Raw genomic sequence first — 14,159 nt, 5'->3', positions numbered from 1 at the left:
AGGCCATAGAAACAAAGGCAAGCAAAAGTTTTAGTAAGGAGTCAAGAAGAAAAAATGTTTTCACCATAAAAATTACAAAGCAAAAAGAAAAATGTTTTGCAGAGTTGCCTATAACCTTTAAGTTAGGAAATTTCAGATTATGTAATTCATTTCATACATTGGTGTAGGTTTGAGCTGCCCACAGTACAAGCTCTTTTAAAAGCTCAAGTACATTACAGGCATAAGAATAATATGTGGGTTTTGATTTTTCTCAAAGTATACCATCATTTTTAAAAAAAGAATTAACAAGTTCCAGATTCTATCAGAATTTAAATAGAAATTCAGTCCTAACTAGAGATGAGTGAGCACCAAAATATTCCAGTGCTTATTACTTGAATCGAGTATTTTCCAATGCTTAAGTGCTTGCTTGACTTGAGTAACAAGCCCCATTAAAAACAATGGGGGACCCGTATTACCCCCCCCCCCCTTGTTCGTCTATCTGTCTTCACTATTGCTGCTCAGGCAGCATGATTAAGGCCAAGCCAGGTAAATATTATTTACAACAGCACCTATCTGGTGCAGTACATGTAATGTAATGCGTTTATATGTAACAAGTAGGACATTTTGACCTGCACATATATGTTGTATCAGCTTCTTATACCCATGTTCTTTTTCTCCACAGCTACTGTATGGGCCGGTTGAAATGTCCTACTTGTCGCTTATAAACGCATCTACAACTAAAAGATGCTGGACAAAATACTAAATTTATCAAAAAAACTTTATTGTTACATACAGAAGATACCTTTTAAAAACATATTAAAAAAGGGAGCAAAAAATCATACAACACATACATCAGATGGTATGCAAGGCAGAAAACATGGATATAGTATGTTCTATATACTGAACAATTGATGATGTATCACTTGACCCACAGAGGTACAAAATGGTATCTAATATGCAAAAGAACACTGCAGAGACACCATCACATGTCTCGACGTCAGTGAACTAGCCAGACCTTCCCTCCGGGAAGGAACAACCAAGCCAAAGGCGTTCTCCAGTTAAGGAGACCACCTCAGCAAGGTATCCATCCACTAACAGCTGTTAGTGGATGGATACCTTGCTGAGGTGGTCTCCTTAACTGGAGAACGCCTTTGGCTTGGTTGTTCCTTCCCGGAGGGAAGGTCTGGCTAGTTCACTGACGTCGAGACATGTGATGGTGTCTCTGCAGTGTTCTTTTGCATATTTGATTTCCCAGGGGGCAATGTTCTAGAATACACTGACGTTGAGACACGTGATGGTGTCTCTGCGGTGTTTTGGTTGATCTCCCTGAGGTCAACCAGCGTCCTTTTGCATGCACCTACTAGTCATTGCTCCCACTAGCCAGAAACCTACTCCACACTGATGAGGGGCAAAAACCCCGAAACAGCTGTCTGTGGATGGATACCTTGCTGAGGTGGTCTCCTTAACTGGAGAACGCCTTTGGCTTGGTTGTTCCTTCCCGGAGGGAAGGTCTGGCTAGTTCACTGACGTCGAGACATGTGATGGTGTCTCTGCAGTGTTCTTTTGCATATTTGATTTCCCAGGGGGCAATGTTCTAGAATACACTGACGTTGAGACACGTGATGGTGTCTCTGCGGTGTTTTGGTTGATCTCCCTGAGGTCAACCAGCGTCCTTTCAAAATGGTATCTAGACATATAAAGGAGACAGGCAACCTGATTGCCATTACCCTTGATAAAGCCTGTACGGCGAAACGCAGCGTTGGGTGAGTGGTAGTACTGGGCAGGTTTATTTTACACCCAGAGGTCTGAAGTAGTACATATTTTTTTGTGATATAACTTGTTTGTGATACATATCCTTTTCTTTATATTTTTTTATGGTTTTTTGATATTGCACTTAGCTTGCACTTTGGTCTGCACTTGCAGCATTGTATATTTAGTATTATCATTTACAAACTACACTTTTTGGTTTCATACACATTCTGTACCTCTGTGGGTCAAGTGATACACCATCAATTGTTCAGTATATAGAACATACTATATCCATGTTTTCTGCCTTGTATACCATCTGATGTATGTGTTGTATGATTTTTTGCTCCCTTTTTTAATATGTTTTTAAAAGGTATCTTCTGTATGTAACAATAAAGTTTTTTTGATAAATTTAGTATTTTGTCCAGCATCTTTTAGTTGTAGGTTATATGTATTGCTCTGATGCATAAGGATATTGGCTATTTGAGGTCCTATATTGGTTAATTATAAACGCATCTGTTTATTTGCTGGTAACCTACCTGATGTGCGAGCTCATGGGCTATTACAGTAAGCACCCTCTCCTTGTTACCAATGGAAGATTCATTAGGGTCATATAGAAGTGCAGTCTCTCTGTATGTTACAAGTCCCCAGTTCTCCATGGCTCCTGCACTGAAGTCTGGGAGAGCTACCTGGTCTATAGGGGAGAAAAATGTAACTACATGCCTATTTAATGCACACATCTTGAGGCATGAAATACATGTACTTTTCATGTTACAATATTAGGCTCACACAGCGTTCACACAACGTAAGAGACCGACCGTTCCGTGACCCCGGCCGGGTCACGGAACGGCTGGTCTCTGCACGGATCATCCCGGCTGGTAGTTAAGTACCGGCCAGGTGATTTTTCCGGCCACAGAGCTCTGACGCGGGCGGATCAGCGCGCGCCCGCATCACAGCTTCCCATAGCACACAGTGAAGCAAGCGGCCGGAGCCGCTCGCTTCACTGTGTGAACTGGCGGAGCGCATACGATGTGTGTACGCTCCGGCCGGGATCCCATTAAAAATAAGGCTATGTTCCGCCCCTCAAAACTACGGCCGTAGTTCTGCGGTTAGAACTACGGCCGTAGTTTTACGTAGTGTGAACATAGCCTTATATTGTAGAATTTATGTATGTGACTAATTCTTATATTTGACATGTGAAGATAATAAAGAGACTACCAGGGGTCCTAGATAAACAGCAGGCAGAAGGATATAGTCAAGAAAATAGCTGCATGAATACAATTAAATAGCAATTAAACAAATGGCTTGGATAAGAATCCAAAAGGACCTTATTGTTAGGCACATCATAATGCAGGAGAGACCCTTATGTAGCCTAAGATGACTGCACACTGGATTAAGAAAATGGGTTTTGGTGTGTCATTTCAAAGGATCTTAAAAACCTGCTTGTTTTTATTAGATTAACTCTTCAAAGTGGTGACAAGGGGAGTTCTACTGTTATTGATTCACTCAGTGGTGCACAGCACTTTCTACACTTTCTATTTCATGGTGAAAGGCCAGAGCTGAGCTGTTTGTCTGTAGACTATACACAGGTCCTTCCTGCCCTTTCTTGTCTGGCTAATCACAGTACAACACCCAACTGTTCCTTCTATGGCATGACAGAGTGCACTATTTACAACTCACCTATGGGTGACTCACTGATCGGACACAAATATATAGACAAACTATCTACTATGGAAACTATGAGAAACTATCCAGGCTAAAAAAATTATCTTGAGTGTTGGAACATAATATGGAACATAGTGGCACAACATACGAAGAAACTCACCACAAATTGCTGATGATGTGGTACAATACCCCAGAACACAATGAACACTAATATTTCCCATTGTGCTGGGAATGCTTTTAATCGGAGGGTTCTCCTTACCACATGTTAAGTTAAAATACTTTTATATTTCCCCTCTATTGTACGCAAACTCTGCGAGCTAAATTTAAGGATACCTCTTTTCTTTAAATTACATACCTGATTTTGGCAGAGGGTAGCGAACATCATAATACTTTTCAAAAAATTCCAAAATTGGCTTTGTGATATTCAGTGCATACTCTCCTTGATTCTCATCCTCAATTGCTTTTTTACGGCCCCAGATTTTAACCTGTCAGTTTTCACAACATAGTAAATACAGGTATACTAAACATTTACTAATATCTTCATCAATAATTTATATACATATATACATATGCATATATATGTGTGTGTGTGTGTGTGTGTATAGAGGTCACTAAATTCTGACCAGTGTTTTAGTATATAGATAGTATAGTATACACATAGTATAAATAGATACTTACCCTATTGTCACCAACATGTTTAAACTGAGAAACTATAAAGGCCACCAGATATGTTGACATTTTTGGAGACTTTTCAAATTTAGTGATAACCCATTCTGCATTCTCCCATTGTTCAGTGCTTGTGCCTGAAATGGAAGATTTTTGAAAAATAAAACAAAACAAAACAAAACAAAAATGATGATTTTCAACTAAAGATTATTAGGAAAGCTCATAGTAAGGGTGGCAGCAAAAGACTGAAAAACCTTTAATAGTAGCAATGTAACTAATACTAAAGCACACAAGAGGTTAATTTGCTGGCAGGGCTGGGCTTTTAATACTGTTGCATTTCCTTATCTTATTAGGTGCTGTTGTGCTATTCTGCTATATCTCCAAGAAATATCTGAATACATTTTAAGGTGTACAATGTGTCTTGTCAGTAGGGTGTGTTAGTACACTGTCTAAAAATAACCAGGATAGATAGCTTAGCTGTGCAACATCTGAAGGGCCACAGGTTGGACACCTATGCATTAAATGGTCAGCCCGTCCACGGAAATTATCAGGTTCAGCCAACATTTATGTATTGTGTATGACTTAAAGGGGTTGTCCAATTCTACACACATCCTTCCATTACTCTACAGGCATGAAAGTAAAGCATCTGCTAACTGACAGACATTTCATGAATAGCTCTATTTTGCCACTCCCATGATTCCTCTCTTGTACATCACACTCGATATGCATTGCAGGGCAGTGTATAGTACCTATACTTCACAATGATAGTTTGAGGAAATAGGCCGATCCTCTGTAGCTTCATTTCAAGCTTGTGTTGCCAGTCTCAGCAGACTCAGGCCCCGTATGAATAGTTTTATTTCCAGCTGGACTATTTTTTATATATAGTAGAAGACAATGACTTACTTGAAACATTCATGTTTGACAGTGCCACATAATCCGGCTTGTGTCGGAGGGTGATGCTAAAAGTCGCTTTCAATGCCGGCTCATCAAAGCAGGGGAATGCCTTCCTTGCATCAGGGGCCGCCATTTGTGTAGTGGCTATGATCCTGTTACCAAATACACATTCTGATGAGAAAAAAAATCCCATCCAGAAGCCTTTATGGCAGTCTGGGCTAGCTAGAGAAGACCTAGAGTAACTGGATGTAACTGAACTGTAATCACTTATTCAGTCCCTTGTCCCTGTGTAGAACTGGTATATATCACTATATGGAGGTAATATAGGTCTTGGTCAGTATTGTGGTATCGTTCAGCTGTTTTGCTTTGGTAATATGTAGACAGGATGTGACAATGTTATTTTTCCCCGGTATTATTAGTTATTAGTTATGTTCCCAATGGTATACTGGGTTTTGCTTAGTCACAGTATGGTGGCGATAACATTTGTTCCATGTATAGTGGTATATAGTGTATGATTATTTTGGATTTATTTTGGTATTCAGTATTACACAGTATGTAAATTTATCTTAGCTATGTTGTATCTGGGTCATATATAAGAGATCCAGGTAAGCTAGACAAAGCTTTCATAGGAAAACATAGTTTGCCAAGAACTTTGTTAAGTCCTGGATTTTTATTGAATAATAGTTAGGTTGGTAGTGGGACCTATTATAAAATGGGTATAAAATGCAGATATTAGTACAAATTTATTCTACGTTCACAAATCATCAAAATTATGTCCGTTTTCATATGATGACCACCATTTATCAGCATGTAACAACAGTCGTTATTTGCCTTTAAATGGCGGCCATCCTTGCGACGGCATGTGAACATAGCCTAAATCTGTACTTATATCATAGCCATACTGGGGATTGTCAGCTGGAGAAAATCCACAGCATAACCACCTTATGTGAACATACCCTTAGACTGCAGCTGTAACTGTTTAGTTAAAGGGGTTATCCAGTGCTACAAAACATGGCCACTTTCTTTCAGAGACAACATGACTCTTGTCTCCAGTTCAGGTGCGGTTTGCAATTAAGCTCCATTCATTTCAATGGAACTGAGCAGCAAAACCCCGCCCAAGCTGGAGACAAGAGTGGTGCTGTCTCTGGAAGAAAGTGGCCATGTTTTTGTAGCGCTGGATAACCCCTTTAAACTCTATTAGTAACGCTATAAAAAGTAATAGTACGGCCCAGGCCTTTAGGGAGAGGTCAAGGGAAGGAACAGAAAGTCACCTTTGTCAGTCCGCATCTAGGCATGTGATTATTGCAGCTTACATGCCTTTTCAGGTCTCTGATGGACCATCCTCTGCCAGCGCAAAATACTACAGTGAAGGGGCTTTGGTTGCATCAAGTGTCTATAGTCGCCCCCTCAGAGGACAGACAATACAGGTCCCATGATAATGTTCCCATGTCTCACAGCAAACTGTACAACATGTAATGATAGTAGCTATGATTTCTGTCATTACTTACTTGGTCTCACCATCTTCTACATATTCACTGCGGTAAAATCCTGCCAGATCATCAGCCAGTTCTCCTGTAAACTCTGTGTGAAGTATATACCTTTTTGCAGTTTGCAGATTTTCTTTGAGAGGCAGTACCAAATAATTGGTCCTCTCTGCGAAGAAGTGTTTGTCGGAGCCGATAACATTGTTGTTTTCATCGGTGAGCACGGGGTCTTTGGGGTAGCTGAGTTTCTTACTATGGATAACAACATATCGTGTAGGTACTTGACAAACAAAGTAGGCTTTACTCTCCCCATAAAAAATATAAAGCCCCTCTGTGTTTTTTGTTAAAATAGGTCTGAGATCAATATCATAGTGTTCTGGTATTAGGTGTCCTGGAAGTCGGTAACTGTTCCATATATCTTCGGATGCAGGAGGTGTAGTCACAGGAATTACTGATGATGTTGTGTCTCCATTTTCTGACTTATTATTGTTGGACTTCTCATTCGCATAAACAACGGCTAAAGCAATGATTGTAGCCACTGCAGCTATGGCAAAGAAGATGAAGACAAAGGCCACACACTTCTTCACATAGAAGCTTTTGCCCATTTTCCTCGAGGGTTCCACCAGAATAGAGAAAAGTGATGCTTTCCTTTATATACCTCCTCCCAGTCCAGAGGTAGAAGGTTACACTTGAGTTCAATTAATTTGTAAAACTTTAACTAGTGGGAGCAAAGGTTGCAAGTCCCTTAAATTAAATGTCTATCCAGAACTCCAGCACTTGCCTCCATAGTAATAAATTAGTCGAGGAATATAAAACAATGTGTCATCCTTAGGTGTTAGATGCCAACTAGTGGCTGTTGTTGGTACTTCCCCACTAGTTTGTTTCCTTGACTCTCCATCTTCAGGAGAGCAGAAAATGATTATGAGAAGGACAGTCCCTTTCCTATCTGCACAGTATGATTACATGGGTTTTCTAGTCCATCCTTTTATTAGTATAGCTGGTAAGCTGTTCATTAGTTAGTATATTTAGCTATAAGGGGCCATAGGAAGTTTGCCAGAACAGTTCCTAACTAGTTATATAGAGTTGTTATATATCAGTATATGTTTGTGCAGGATGGCCAACAACATTGTCAGCTATTATGGTTCTTTCATATATTTTCATTGCCATGTACTGTTCATTTGGCATTTTTCCTGCTTCTCCCTAGACTGGCTTAGTACATGTAAGCCACACCCAAAGGCCAATTAGTAACCCAAACTAGAGTAATGTACCCACATTCGTCATAGCACTGACGGGCAGCCGGACAGCTAAATGATGTGTGTGTGACGTTGTGTGAGCATAGCCAGATCCTTATTTGTTCCTCAGTTTTACCCTAATCCTGGTTTCTCTTAAAGCAACAGACCTCCGCCCAGTCCCTTATTGGCTAGTAGGAAGGTGTTTAAGTGCCTGTTAAGCTCCATATAGACCCCAGATGTACAGTCATGGCCAAAATTTTTGAGAATTATACAAATATAATATTTTCACATGATCTGCTGCCCTCTGGTTTGTCAGATTTTTTTATCACTTACAGAAATATAATTGCAATCATATTATGAGTAACAAAAGCTTATAGTGACAGTTAGAATGAGTTAATGCAGCAGGTCAATATTTGCAGCGTTGACCCTTCTTCTTCAGGACCTCTGCAATTCTCCCTGGCATGCTCTCAATCAACTTCTGGACCAAATCCTGACTGATAGCAGTCCATTATTGCACAATCAATGCTTGCATTTTGTCAGAATTTGTTGGTTTTTGTTTGTCCACCCGTCTCTTGATGATTCTCAATGGGATTAAGATCTGGGGAGTTTCCAGGCCATGGACCCAAAGTCTCTCTGTTTTTTCCCCTGAGCCATTTAGTTATCACCTTTGCTTTATGGCAAGGTGCTCCATCATGCTAGAAAAGGCATTGTTGATCGCCAAACTGCTCTTGGACGATTGGAAGAAGTTGCACTTGGAGGACATTCTGGTACCATTCTTTATTCATGGCTGTGTTTTTAGGCAAGACTGTAACAGAGCCGATTCCCTTAGCTGAGAAGCAACCCCACACATGAATGGTTTCAGGGTGCTTTACAGTTGGCATGAGACAAGACTGGTAGTAGCGCTCACCTCGTCTTCTCCGAATAAGCTGTTTTCCAGATGTCCCAAACAATCGGAAAGGGGATTCATCAGAGAAAATGACTTTACCCCAGTCCTCAGCAGTCCTCTCCCTGGACCTTTTGCAGAATATCAGTCTGTCCCTGATGTTTTTTCTGGAAAGAAGTGGCTTCTTTGCTGCCCTCCTTGAGACCAGGCCTTGCTCCAAGAGCCTCCGCCTCACAGTGCGTGCAGATGTACTTACACCTGCCTGCTGCCATTCCTGAGCACGCTCTGCACTGCTGGTAGCTCGACCCTGCAGCTGAAACACTTTTAAGAGATGGTCCTGGCGCTTGCTGGTCTTTCTTGGGCGCCTGGAGCCTTTTTGGCAACAATGGAACCTCTCTCCTTGAAGTTCTTGATGATGCGATAGATTGTTGACTGAGGTGCAATCTTTCTAGATGCTATACTCTTCCCTGTTAGGCCATTTTTGTGCAGTGCAATGATGACTGCACGTGTTTCTTTAGAGATAACCATGGTTAACAGAAGAGAAAAAATGATGCCAAGCACCAGCCTCCTTTTAAAGTGTCCAGTGGTGTCATTCTTACTTAACCCCTTCAGGACAGAGCCAATTTCGATTTTTGCGTTTTCGTTTTTTCCTCCTTGTGCATCAAAGGCCATAGCACTTGCATTTTTCCACCTAGAAACCCACATGAGCCCTTATTTTTTGCGTCACTAATTGTAATTTGCAATGGCAGGCTGAATTGTTGTATAAAGTACACTGCGAAACCAGAAAAAAATTCAAAGTGTGGTGAAATTGAAAAAAAAACGCATTTTGTTTATTTGGGGGAAATGTGTTTTTACGCCATTCACCCTGGGGTAAAATTGACTTGTTATGCACATTCCTCAAGTCGTTACGATTAAAACGATATATAACATGTATAACTTATATTGTATCGGATGGCCTGTAAAAAATTCAAACCATTGTCAACAAATATACGTCACTTAAAACCGCTCGGTTCCCAGGCTTATAACGCTTTTATCCTTTGGTCTATGGGGCTGTGCGAGGTGTCATTCTTTGCGCCATGATGTGTTCTTTCTATCGGTACCTTGATTGCACATATACGACTTTTTGATTGCTTTTTATTACAATTTTTCTGGATTTGATGCGACCAAAAATGCGCAATTTTGCACTTTGGGATTTTTTTGCGCTTACGCCGTTCACCGTACGAGATCAGGAATGTGATTAATTAATAGTTCGGGCGATTACGCACGCGGCAATAGCAAACATGTTTGTTTATTTATTTATTTGTTTAATTTTATTTATAACCTGGGAAAAGGGGGGTGCAATGATGTTTTGGGGGATAAAGTTCATTTTTTTTGCAAATATTGACTTTGCAAGTAATTACTCTTTATAACATTCTAGAGTATATGCAAATTGCCAGTTTAAAAACTGAAGCAGTAGACTTTGTAAAAATTAATATTTGTATCATTCTCAAAACTTTTGGCCATGACTGTAGAAGAAGTGAGCGCATTCTTAAATTAAGTACATCAGATTAGATCAGGAAAGTATTGTCAGCAATGTAACACAAAAAGCAAAGAAATAGCCAGCAATTGCTTAGCTTGCACTACACCCATCTCCTGTGGGTGTTCTAAACAGAGTTAGTTGGATCCTGTATGCCCAGTTTTGTAGACTTATAGCCCGAGAGAGGCTATTGCTAGTATAGGGACCATCATCTCTGGCAAAGCAGGAGCGAAAGGGCATTGGAGTATGAGCTGGGGGCTATTATTCTGGGACACCAGGTTTGATATAGTGTAATGTCCCACCATGGGTGTTGCTAGTCTATACACCCCACGCAAAAGCCTGTACTTCAGGTAAAGTGGTAATGTCTAAAGTGGTAAAGTTATGCCTAAGTTTTGCCACTAGATGTCGCTATTATTGGTATATGCACTTGTATATTGCACAGCTGTAGTGAACAAGGACTTATTGTTTGTTAGTAATCTGCCCACCAATTAGAGCTCTTTTCTGTTCTCCGCCTATCTCTATTCTTCTTTCTTTTCTCTGCACTTTCTTCTCCACCACTCACAGTAGGTATTACACACCCTTTAGGAAGTTGTCACATGGGGACAGGAAGTACACACCCACACTTAGTGAGTCTTATCCAAGTCTTGGAAGAGAGAGGACGCACAACAAAATGGTCCCTGCTGTAGTAGTTCAGCTGGGCCCTGGCTCTGCCAGTGTCCAGTGTAGTCTAATCGGGAGTGTGGTAGTGGACAGACTTACGGGAAACACAGAGACTCTTTTCTTCAAAACAACACTTATTCCTATTATGTAGTGCTAACCTACTCAGGAGAGGACAAGTCACAAATCACCCCAACCCACGCCGGGAACATCTCTAAGGGTGCAGGACAGTATCCTGAAATAAGAGGAACTGATCCGGATAGAACAAAGTTGCTACAAGCCTACGTACTTGTGTCACCCTAGGAGGATGGGTCAACTGACACTGTAGGGCAACAGGTGGTACAGCGACAACAAAGGTCAAAACACGGGCACAAGTAGTCTTCTATTTTTAATTATTTTTCAGTATTCTATTTCTTCTTCTAAAGTTCCAGCAGAGCACATTTCTACCCTGGGTTGGGACTCTCAGCACAAACTCCTCTCTACTACTCTGAACTCTCAGCACAAACTCCTCTCTATTGCTCTAAACTCCCTCTACTTCTCAGCATGCTCCTCCTCTACTTCTCTGCTCCAAAAGCTCTTAATGCAAATTGAGTCTAGTCAAGTCAGAAGTCTATTATCTGCTACTGTACCAAGTACTCCTGAAGTAAAGAAGATTTTATTTATGGTAACAGGACTCAGGATTACACCATCCTTGGGTCATCTCCTGTTTCGGTGGGTGGCGGTACCGATAGTCCAGGTGGGTCACAGCTCCACTCCGCACCACCATAAAAAGTACCCAAGGGACCCCATCACAGCCTGGCAGGTTACCGACCACAGGGGAAAGGGTATAGCCAGACTTCCTAAAATAAAACAGGTGTGCCCCCATACCTGTGTGCCCAACCGACACTGGCTACTATCCGGCTGAGCAACACTCTGACCAGTACCATCTAGCAAGTGACCGTCGACTATAGGGTTCCACAATAGCACTACTACCTTTTTTGCATTTTTATAAACAATATGCTCTATGATTTGTTCAGCATACTGATAGCATGATATTTTGTTGCGCTTGCACTTTATCACTGTTGTAGGAATGAATTTGTAAACCTTTATATTGTCAGGATCTGTCCCAGTAACATGGCTTCCCGCCTCCCCAAGTCTTGTCTTTTTATTTTGTTTTGTTGTGATAGTATCTAATAAAGATTTTCATGTTTTTCTACTTTTGGTAGCATATTTGTGATCATTTCTTTTGGGCATAGCTATTCATTGTAGTTGTAGCATCTTGTGCCCAGTTAGGCCACCTTTAGCCTAGAGTTAAGATTTAGTTACGAATGGAGGCATACACAAGAGTTTAGAGGAATTACTGGTACTGCTGCTAAGCACTCCTCCTAGATCAGTGTAATTGAGCAAGAAAAATATGTACGCAGAGGACTGTCATCTATAATAATGCCATTGGTTCTCAACATTTGAAATAAGAAACTTCATAGATAATGGCCCCACCACTCACCACGGGCATGGGGAGAGGTAAGTTTGTAATCAAATTCCCCCCTACCAGCTGCCAAATTTTAAAAATCGACAGACTTTTCCTTTAACTAGTCTAGCCTGATTGCAGAAGTGAAAAGAACACAGGGAGCATGGAAAGGTATTTTAAGTAATTTATTCTTTGCTATATACAGCAAGTGGTGCACGGACATCACTAGTGATGTCTATGGAGCACTTGCTACATGATTATTGAGCCATGTAATAGGCTCAGTAAGCGAGTACTGATCTAGCAGATCAGCGCTCTGTTATCTGAAATATCAGGCCATGTAATGCAATCCTTAAGTGATTTATCTGTACATGTAAAAGGACCCTTAGGGCCAATGCAATGCAAACTAATCATGATACTGGAAGATCCCAGGTCCAGTCCGCAGAACACTGTCCGCGTATGGACGGAATTCTACGGACGCATGCATTAGCCCTTACACCTTCTAGTGGCAACATGCTGTGTCTAATCAGACCACACCTGTAAACATTTACCTCAGGGCCGATTCTAGCTTTTCTGCTGCCTGAGGCAAGAACTATCAAAGCGCCCCCCACCCCACCGGGCGATATGGCCAAAAAATAAAATCTCAAATTTTTTTTTTTTAGACAATTCTCGATTTAAATCTCGATTTTCTATTTTTATGTTAAATAAGCAGAAAAAAATACACCAAGACACAGATGAAGCAGTACTAGTAGCTGTACTTGAATGAGCTGAAAAATTGCATTTCAGCATTATATCCCTGTTCCCCCACATTCCCCCTACAAGATTATCATGCCCCCACCCTCCTCACATTCCCTGTAATATCACCATGCCCATTGTGCCCCTCACACTCCCCATACAAGAACTCCAGCACTCCCAGGTCCCCCCATTCAACATGATTAATGCCTCAGCTGAGTCTCCTATCCTGTGACCTGACAGCAGTCTAAACTGCAGGGACCTCAGAGCAATAGTCAGGGAGAGAAGATCCAGGACAGGCACAGTGCAGCATCGCAGTGTGTATGGGACAGCACTATAGATAACCTCTGACCTCTGACATCAGGAGCCAGAGAAGAGCCATAAAACGGGCTGCTCTGTTAACTCTTTCAGTACTGCAGAATGTAGAGTATTACTGTGCATCACTTCCATTCTGCAATACAGAAAGAGTTAACAGCAGAGCAGAACATTACTTTTATGCCTCTTCTCCTGCTCTTGCACTATGCTGAGGTCAGCTCAGAGGTCGGCAGTGCAGAGAAGACATAATATAGCGTCCCCTCTGCTGGTAACTTTTTCTTTTCTACAGTGTGTAAGTGATGCAGAGTATAATAACTCTGCATTATTGAAGGGGTTAACAGCAGGAGACACTATATCTGTGACTTATGTGATGTGAATACCTGTGAATATGAGGCTTCCAGTGCCTCCTCAGCGCTTCTCATGAGGCAACTGACAGGAAACACGGCTGGGCACTGAGCCGTAACTAGTTGTAATGATAAGGACACAGGACGCTGATGCCGCCCCCCTCAAGGGTTGTGTTATCTGCCGCCTGAGGCGAACACTTCACCTCGCCTCATGGCAGATATGGGTCTGATTTACCTATCTGCATGAGACATAATTGTGGCATAAGTTTTGCAACAATCCATCAATCCATTTCGTGCTAAAAAAGCTATGCGCTGTATTGGCATTTTTTTCTGGTGTTTTTTTTTATTTTGAGGTCAAAAAATTGGCACAAAAAAAGTGGAAGGGCACCCTTATACAACCTTGTTAGTGGAAAGATAAAAATGTTATGGCTGTTCGAAGAAAGCAGAAAATCAAAACTTGGAGGTCAGGAAGGGGATAAATCCAGTTTTACACAATGATGCTTCTCTATTGCAAACCCTTGTTTATCTACACGTCTATGTATACGTTTTGGAAAATGATAAAGAGTAAAGAAAAATAATAGTCAAAAATAAAAATCTGAAAA

The 14,159-nt window shown here is 41.1% G+C and overlaps 1 protein-coding gene across 1 annotated transcript in view; it reads right to left on the bottom strand.

Annotated features, from left to right (window-relative positions):
* The window catches only part of LOC138801534 (aminopeptidase Ey-like), a 32,218-nt gene extending 25,148 nt beyond the window's left edge, over positions 1-7,070 (bottom strand). The window contains exons 1-5 of the mRNA XM_069984456.1: positions 6,459-7,070; positions 4,960-5,102; positions 4,069-4,193; positions 3,746-3,875; positions 2,265-2,419 (exon numbers count right to left, since the gene is read on the bottom strand). Coding sequence (XP_069840557.1) covers positions 2,265-2,419; positions 3,746-3,875; positions 4,069-4,193; positions 4,960-5,102; positions 6,459-7,039 — 1,134 coding nt within the window. The 5' untranslated portion in view covers positions 7,040-7,070. The remainder of the gene's footprint in view (positions 1-2,264; positions 2,420-3,745; positions 3,876-4,068; positions 4,194-4,959; positions 5,103-6,458) is intronic.
* Positions 7,071-14,159: the final 7,089 nt, after the last annotated feature.

This window comes from Dendropsophus ebraccatus, chromosome 1 (assembly GCF_027789765.1).
Source record: "Dendropsophus ebraccatus isolate aDenEbr1 chromosome 1, aDenEbr1.pat, whole genome shotgun sequence".
In the NCBI taxonomy this organism is placed as follows: Eukaryota; Metazoa; Chordata; class Amphibia; order Anura; family Hylidae; genus Dendropsophus; species Dendropsophus ebraccatus.
Note: the sequence above shows the minus strand (reverse complement) of the source record. Positions and strands in the feature narration are given on the sequence as shown.